Source organism: Pundamilia nyererei, unplaced genomic scaffold (genome assembly GCF_000239375.1).
Source record: "Pundamilia nyererei isolate P.nyererei 1_Seehausen unplaced genomic scaffold, PunNye1.0 scaffold00352, whole genome shotgun sequence".
NCBI classification, from domain to species: domain Eukaryota; kingdom Metazoa; phylum Chordata; class Actinopteri; order Cichliformes; family Cichlidae; genus Pundamilia; species Pundamilia nyererei.
In genome coordinates this window covers 302707-311410 of record NW_005187753.1, presented here as the reverse complement: position 1 = coordinate 311410, position 8704 = coordinate 302707, and the positions used below count along the sequence as shown (strand labels likewise).

At 40.5% G+C, this 8704-nt stretch overlaps 1 protein-coding gene across 1 annotated transcript in view; it reads right to left on the bottom strand.

Moving 5' to 3' along the window:
- Nucleotides 1–7080, bottom strand: part of LOC102205970 (myelin transcription factor 1-like) — an 11248-nt gene extending 4168 nt beyond the window's left edge. Inside the window, exons 1-7 of the mRNA XM_005752314.1 lie at nt 7052–7080; nt 6656–6888; nt 3294–4349; nt 3100–3219; nt 2354–2444; nt 1876–1989; nt 1575–1792 (exon numbers count right to left, since the gene is read on the bottom strand). Coding sequence (XP_005752371.1) covers nt 1575–1792; nt 1876–1989; nt 2354–2444; nt 3100–3219; nt 3294–4349; nt 6656–6888; nt 7052–7080 — 1861 coding nt within the window. The remainder of the gene's footprint in view (nt 1–1574; nt 1793–1875; nt 1990–2353; nt 2445–3099; nt 3220–3293; nt 4350–6655; nt 6889–7051) is intronic.
- Nucleotides 7081–8704: the final 1624 nt, after the last annotated feature.

The window sequence follows — 8704 nt, the reverse complement described above, 5'->3', positions numbered from 1 at the left end:
GGTTATTGTGTGTTTTATCCCTTTTTTTGTTTTTGTGGGCTGATCAGCCACTATTTAAGTTTCCACTTGTCTGTTTAGGTAAGTCAGTTTGTTTCAGTTGTTGTAGTGCTTGTGTAGTTTTGTTACTTTGACCTCTTTTATGGGCCCAATATTTAGATTTTTCTGTGTAGTTTAACCGAGTTTGTTTTGGGGTTGAATAAAAAAACTTTTTTGGACGTTAACCTGTACCTGACTTTCCTTCACTGCTCGGTCCATCATGCATCCTTAATTTGGGTCATCATTTCCAGCCTTAACTACATAATCTTTTTCTTTTTGTATTATTCTGTGTTTAAATTGTTTGGAGATTGCAGGAGTGCTTGGTTCTAAAATATATTTAAGAATAAGACAGTGAAAGAAAGTGCTTAATGCTTATCAGATTCACCAAGTTTTTTTCTTTGGTATCTTTAAAGGAGATAAATATTGCCTTTGTCATTTGAAATATCTCATTTAAGCCTTCATCTACTTGTAATATGGATGTATTATAACACTGCAATTGATCAGAAGATACCAAACAAATAACAATTTGCACAGAGGGAATGCGGTTCACAAACAGTGCCATAGAGAGTTTATGTTAAAACCATAACGATACCTTGGAGTAAAAATTGACACAGCTCTTAAAATGGACAATTAGGTAAATGCAGTGGTGAGAAAAAGCTTTTTTCAGCTGAGGCAGCTCTCTAAAGTAAAACCTTTTATTTCTTTTTGTGACTAGGAGAGAGTTTTACATGCATTTGTGACCACTCGGCTTGATTATTGTAATGGACTTTATATTGGTGTTGATCAGGCTTCACTATCACGCTTGCAAATGGTCCAGAATGCTGCAGCTTGTCTGTTGACAGGGACATGCAAACGTGAGCACATTACCCCTGTTCTTGCCTCTTTACACTTGGTTGCCTGTCCATTTTAGAATTCATTTAAAAATTTTATTGTTTGCTTTTAAAGTTTTAAATGTCCTGGCTCCTTCTTACCTGTCAAACCTTCTACACCAATACAGTCCACAAAGGTCTCCCAGATCAACTGACCAGTCACTCCTTGCTGTCCCCATGCCGAGACTGAAACACTGGGGGGACCCAAAATATGGAATAAACTGCCCCTCCATATTAGGCTGGCCCCAACACTTGAAATGTTTAAATCACTTTTAAAAATACACTTTTTTTCAAAGGCTTTTTAGGAGTTGTACCAGAGTCAGCTTGTAGTCAGTTTTAGTCAGCTGTTGGTCACTCTTAATCTTTTTATTTTGTTAATCTTATTCATTGTATATCTTATTGTCTATTTTACTCATGTTTTAATATTTAATATATATACTGATTTATTTTTATCTTCTTTTTCATTTATGTATTTATTTTATTGTTATTTATATTTATTTCTTTGTCTGCTTAATGTATGTTTTTTAACTGCTGTCTCTGTTTTATTATTGGAAAGCACTTTGGTCAACTTTGTTGTTTTTAAAGTGCTATATAAATAAAGTTAGATTGGATTGGTTATAAAAAGCCTAAGTTGTTAAGAAATAAAAGCAAAGTGAAATTGTGTCTTACTTTTGAAGGCTTTGGGTGATGTTTCAGCAGTGCTAGGTGTCTTTGGAATGAGCGTACGCTTTCCAAAAACCTGACCATCAAAGCTTGCATAGTCAAAAGACACCTTGGAGTATTTCTCCAGCTCCTTGGCCAGGTTTGCTCGAGGTGTAGTGGTCACCGTGTTGGGCCGGTAGCTGCCATACTGAGGGATCTCCAGCTGTTTGACAAAACACATGGGCCTAAAAAAAGAGCCCTGATTTAGGTACTGATACTTTAACATTGTATGAATCAATTAGTTGAAAATTTTTCTTGCATGTCTCACCTGAGCACTCTGTCAGAATTGGAAGAGGGTTCACTGGCTGAAGCCTGTAAATGAACCTGTTTGTCCTGGTTCTTGTTCAGCTTAGCAGCTGCGGCAATGGGGCAGCCGGACAGACTGATGGGGAGGCATGCCAATGATATTGCATTTAAAGAAATAAAATGCTCATCAATAGAAACTCACTGAATTGCTGGGAAAGCAGTGTAAGCAGATGTGAGTACAATGAAATGTTATGCAGTATTATTTTGCAAATGTGTGTGTGTGTGTGTGTGTGTGTGTGTGTGTGTGTGTGTGTGTGTGTGTGTGTGTGTGTGTGTGTGTGTGCAATCAGATCTAGGATCTTTAACACTAAACTATTAAAAAACCCCATCAGAATACAAGCCTCTTTTTACAAGTTCTTTTCTATGAAGTAGTGACAGTCAATTTCTGTTTCATATGCTGTTGTAAAAAGTGTTCAGAGTGTATCGAGTGCTTTATTAACCTGCGATGTGTGTTGCGGTTGCTGTTAACATGGCCTTGGCCTGTGCAGCCAGGAGTAGGACACTTCAAGACGTTCTCATGCATGGCCAGGACTACAGACACACAGCAAGTGCAAACTCAGGTCAGTGCATTTATCTTGCATTAGGTGGTTTCACAGCAGTAACAGTAGTAATGTACGTGTACACCTGTATGAGCTAGAAAAGGACAAGTGGCAAAGATACAGAATTTACAGCAGTAGTGGAAGTAAGAGTAATGGTAAAGCTGGTAGAGTTAATAATAATAATTACAACCTGAATTCCAAAAAAGTTAAAAGCCTATGTAAAATAGTTGACTTAATATGCTGAGGATGTGACGTCTAATGCTGTGGAACACCTCACAACTAATAAACAAACATACAGGTCAAGGGAAAAAAAGCACCCCAAAAGTAAAGATAGGGATTCACCCATCTGTGAAAACCTATGATGATATTGTATTCCGAAATAACATTACTAAATATAAATTTGCAGGATTCTACCTAGAATTTGGTGATTTTATTATCTAGTCAATTCAGTGTTGGCCAGTCACATAGCACCAATCACCTTAAGGCACTTTAAATCGCAAGGTAAACACCCTACAATATTAGGGACACTTTTTTAGAAACAGGTTTGTGTGTTAGCATTATTGGTCAGTATTTATTAATCATGGTGATAATTCAAAGTGCACACATTTGAATGTTGGTCAATGAAGTTAATGGTAAGCTATACTTACTCTCTGGAGGGATTCTGTCTTTGTGAGGACATCCAGACAGACTACGATGATGGGGATACAGCCCAGTCACATGACCCGTCCCATCACACCCTGGCGTTGGACACTTGACTTCCTTTTTTTCTGGAATTTTATTTAGATAGTGATCACCTACTTTCTATGCAAACACGTTCACATTTGACTTTGCTGTTTCTTACCTTTGCTGTAGTGAGTGGTGCGGCGGGCTACAGCAGCAGCCTCTGAGCTCTTGCTGGATGATGTGTATGGTTGGTAGTCCAGGGAGCTCCGGCTCTCCTGGCCTTCCTTCACTTCCTCCGCCTTCAGAGCAATAGCCTGCTCCAGCAGCCCCAGGTTCCCCCGAGTCATATCCCAGTTCTCTGAGTCGTCTGTTATTCCCGAGCCCTCTGAGACACGATCCTGCTCCTCTCCTTCCTCTTCTTCCTCCTCCTCCTCCTCTTCCTCCTCTTCATCTTCATCATCATCATCATCATCATCATCCTCCTCAGAGCGGACCTCTATAACCAATGTTGTTGGAGAGGCTTTACTGGAGTCTTGGTCCTCCTCTTCCTCCCCCAGGATCTCACTGTCTTCCTTCTCTTGTCTGTGATCCTCCCCCTCTCTCTCCCCTTCCTGTTCTTCATCCTCTTCTTCCTCAGTCATGGGAGTACAGATCTTTTCTTCCCTGAGTGACACCTCAGTTTCAGATCCCTGAGTGCGTGGACTCAAAGTGTAAGGAGTGTCAACCTCTTGGAGGACCTCCCTGTCTGTTCCATCCTCCTCTTCTTCCTCTTCTTCCTCTTCTTCCTCTTCTTCGACCTCTTCTTCATCAGCTTCCCTCTTATGCTGCTTTGACTCTTTGGCCAGATGGCCGTAATCACCACTTGAATATTGATGATCTGAGTTTTTCTGGCTTATCACTTGTCTTTCTATTACCCTCTCTTCTACAATATTCTCAGGACTTTTTTGCTGTCCATTTTCTTCCTGTTCTTCTGCTTCTTCCGCCTCCTTTGTTTCTTTTAGATCAGGAATGCCTGTTAGCTCTGCGGGTTCCGCAGATGGCTGATTCTTTGTCATCAGACAAGCATCCTTCACATCCTTTGTCTCTGTTTCCTCCTGCTGAAGGTCATCAGCAGGTTTTACTTCCTCACCAACTTTCTCACTCACAGTTTTGTTCTCAGCCTTTGCACTGATGTGTTTGTCAAGGTCAGCTGAAGGACACACTGCTGTTACTTTTGTCACCTGTGAGGCCTCTGCTGTGGAGTTCAAAGTACAGATAAATGTCATTGCCACAGATTGTTTTTTCTGTGTCATCTCACAAAAACAAGCATTGTGACTGATCTTGCAGGTGACTTGATGTGATTTGTTTAGCAAGAGTGAAGTGAAGCATGCAAACCAAACTGTAGACCAAAGTCAACTGTTCAGGAAGTTGGCTTTGGTCTACACTCATGCCAAACTCTCCGCTATCTTGAAACGGTTCTGTTCGTCACAGTCACTGAAATACTGATGATGTTTTTTAATGTCCTTGTTTTTATACAAAGCTCATTTCTGTGACACTGGATTACATATGCTTTAATGTGTCTATATTTCAACTACAAAATGGAAACTCGGATCAGTTTCAGGTTGAAGTAAGGAATTACAACTACATGTACCTTTATCAATATTTTTCAAAGTCTACAATGTTACTTTTAGGTAAGTAGGCATTACATTTTAAGATCTACTTCACCCACATCAGAGTAACATCAGAGTTGACAGTGACAGAAATTGTAATTTTGTGTCTGTACACCACAAACAAGATTGATTTTAACAAAGGTCTTGCGCTATCTGTTTAGGAACTTTTATGCACAGCCCCTCCATTTTCAGAGGCTTTACAGTTTATTATTCCATAACAAATTACAACAATAAAAGATCTGAAAAACCATTCAATGAGAAGGTGTGTCCAAACTTTTGACTAGAAAATAAGTATTTGATCCCCATCAATCTGCAAGATTTCTGGCTCCCATTTATATTTTATACGGGTAACAAGCTGACATTTGGAGCCTTTTCAGCTCGTTACCTGTATAAAAGACAGCTGTCCATAGAAGCAATCAATCGATCCAGATTCCAAACTCTGCACCATGGCCAAGACCAGAGTTTTCCATGGATGTCAAGGACAAGATTGTGGACCTACACAAGGCTGGAATGGACTACAAGACCATTGCCAAGCAGTTGGGTGAGAAGGTGACAACAGTTGGCGCAATTATTCGCATATGGGAGAATGATAAAATAACTTCCAGTCTCACTCGGTCTGGAGCTCCACACAAGATCTCACCTCGTGGAGTTTATGAGAATAAGAACGGTGAGGAATCAGGCCAGAACTACTCAAACTTTGAAGTTTGTCACCAAACATCTCAATGTTTCAAAAGAGGACTTGGTGAAGGTGTTGTGGTCAAATGAGACCAAAACCGAGCTATTTGGCATCAACTCAACTTGCCATGTTTGGAGGAGGAAGAATGCTGTCAATGACTCCAAGAATATTATCCCCACCGTCAAACATGGAGGTAGAAACATGCTTTGAGGGTGTTTTTCTGCCAAGGGGACAGAACAACTGTATCACATCAAAGGGAGGATGGATGGGGCCATGTACCATCAAATCTTGGGTGAGAACCACCTTCCTTTAGCCAGGGTATTGAAAATGGGTCGTGGGTGAGTATTCCAGCATGACAATGATCCAAAACACACGACCAAGGCAACAAAGGATTGGCTCAAGACGAAGCATATTAAGGTCTTGGAGTGGCCTAGTCAGTCTCCAATCCCACAGAAAATCTGTGGAGGGAGCTGAAGGTTAGAGTTGCCAAACATCAGCCATGAAACATTAATGACTTGGAGAGGATCTGCAAAGAGGAGTGGGACAAAATCCCCCCTGAGATGTGTGCAAAACTTGTGGCCAGCTACAAGACACGTCTGACTTCTCCAGTTACCAAAAAAGATTTTGCTACAAAGTACTAAACCACGTTTTGCAAAGGGATCAAATATTTATTTCCTTCATGAAGATGCAAATTAACTTGTTACTTTTTTCAAATCCATTTTTCTGGATTTTTTGGTTATTGTTCTGTCTCTTACTTTACTTTACTTTACTTTACTTTACTTTACTTTACTTTACTTTATTGATTTCAAAGGCTGTTGGTAGTCCCCCGAACACGTTTTAAAACCAGAGCGGTGGCCCCAAGGTTGTGGAATTCTCTCCCTCCATCTTTAGACTAGTTTTTAATTAGATTTGTGCTGTATATTTGATTGTACTGTTTTATGTTTATCTGTTTTATATTATTGTGAAGCACTTTGTGGTTTTTATCGTGTGAAGAGTACTATATAAATCAATAAAGTAAAGTCTCTCATTGTTCAAATAAACCTGCCATTGAAATTATAGACTGACCATTTCTTTGGTAGTGGGAAAAGTTACAAAATCAGCAGGGGTTCAAATAATTGTTTTCCCTGACTGTACATACTTAAAATAACTATGTATACAGGAGCCAGTTTTGCTTGGCGGGTAAGGAGGCAACTGCTCTAGTTTGGATTTACTCACTTTTTATTGACTCTGGCCTGCTTGTTGTTTTGGCCTTCTTGTCCTTGTTTTCTTCATCCCCTTCATTCTCTTTCTGCTCCTCCTCTTCCTCTTCTGCTGTGTCACTGTCTGCAGTCAACCCTCCATCTGCTGCCTGTTTAGCAGACTGATTCTTTCTCTTGGGAGCGGACTGGTTCTCCCCGGCCTCAGCCTCCTCCAGCTTCCTTTTCTTCACAATTGGGCAACCAAGTATGCTGAAAAGAGAAACATGGTTACTGATGTGTATAATGTCAGAAGAAGAAAGAAACCTAACAAGTAATTAGTGTTCTGTCACATACTATATTGAGGTGTGTAAGCAACACTGGAGAGTCTAGATACTACTAGCAACAAAGTTTTTAGTGGCTTTCCTTCAGGTACTCTGGCTTCCTCTCGCAGTCCAAAGTCATGCTTGCTAGATTAATTCGTAATTCTAACTCGGTTTTAATTGTGAATACAAGTTAGAGAAGGTGCTTAATCCCTAGCGCTTTATGTTTGATAGTGTGATAGTTTTGAGCTAATGTTTGTTTATGCCATAGTTCCCAGGTCATTGACCCAGCGTTTTGTGTTTAGTGAACTTATTTGGGGATTTGTTCTGTGAAGACTTTCTAATTTTGTTTATCATAATATTTCTAGTCTCGGTCGTTGTGTCCTTGGGCAAGACACTTCACCCGTTGCCTACTGGGTGGTGGTCAGAGGGCCTGGTGGCGCCAGTGTCCGGCAGCCTCGCCTCTGTCAGTGCGCCCCAGGGTGGCTGTGGCTACAATGTAGCTTGCCATCACCAGTGTGTGAATGGGTGGATGACTGGATATGTAAAGCACTTTGGGGTCCTTAGGGACTAGTAAAACGCTATATAAATACAGGCCATTTACCATTTAGTAATTCTGTCATAGTCCTGTTTTTTTTTGTTTTTTTGTCTAAACTCTTAATTAAAAATGTTAGTTTTAGTTTTAGGTCAAGTATATTCAGTTTATGTTTTGAGTCCCTTGAATTTTTGCCTCCCTTTTCTCCTGTGCCCTTGTCTTGTCTGTGTTTAGTCCTCAGTCAGTCAGTCTTGTTTCAGTGTTTACCTTTCTGTTTCTATGTCAAATCTGTGTTTCTGTTGCTATGTCTAGTTTATATATGAATCTGTTGCCTGCTCAGTTAGTTCCTGTTTTATTTTGATAGTTCCTTGTCTCTTGTTGTGTTGGTATAGTGGTAAAGCTACACACACCTTTGGAGCGATGTCTGCAGCCTGTGCGCAGCTCAGACGCAAGCATTTCGCTGCATGTTATACTGTGAATGTGACAAAAAAAAATGAATTGAAAGTACACTATGTTCAGTTTTGCTTCCCCTGTCTATTTAGTCAGATTCAGTTCAGCTGTGCTCTTCAGGTGTCTCCACTTTGCCCATTTGCTTTTTTGTATTTAAACCCTCTGTATTGCTTGTTGCATCATCCCTCATGCTTCTCCTGTGTAGTCCTCTGCTTTACGTGTCCTGGTTCAGTTCTGACCTGGCTCTCTGTTTATCTCTCTTCCTTGTAGGTTACAAATAATAAAAGTTAAAGGCTTTCACGTCCTGTCTCCTGTATCTTGCACGTTGATGCCAAAACCTGGCTTCAGCATAGCAACACATGACAGAATATTTGGCTAGACAGAGCTCTGGCTTTTTGTCACCCTGACTACATTGCGAAAAAATACAAATAATGGTCACGGGTAGGGATGGGTATTGATAAGATTTTCACGATTCCGATTCCATTTTCAACTCTTTAACGATTCGATTCTTTATCGATTCTTTTATCAATTCTTTTTAAAAAAGGAGAACACTAAGGTTGATTAGCTTAGAACTTTGTTTTATATCTTCTCTATATCTGTCATGGTCCCTGTGCCCCGCTGGTCAATCCTCTATTGGGCAATATGTTTGTGGTTTGTTTGCTCTCTCGCTCTCGCCCTCTCTCTCACTCTCTCTCTCTCTCGCCACTGCGATGCTCACTGCGGGCTCCCGCTGCTGGCCCACACACCTGCTCATCACCACACCGGCCGCTGATCCCAGCTG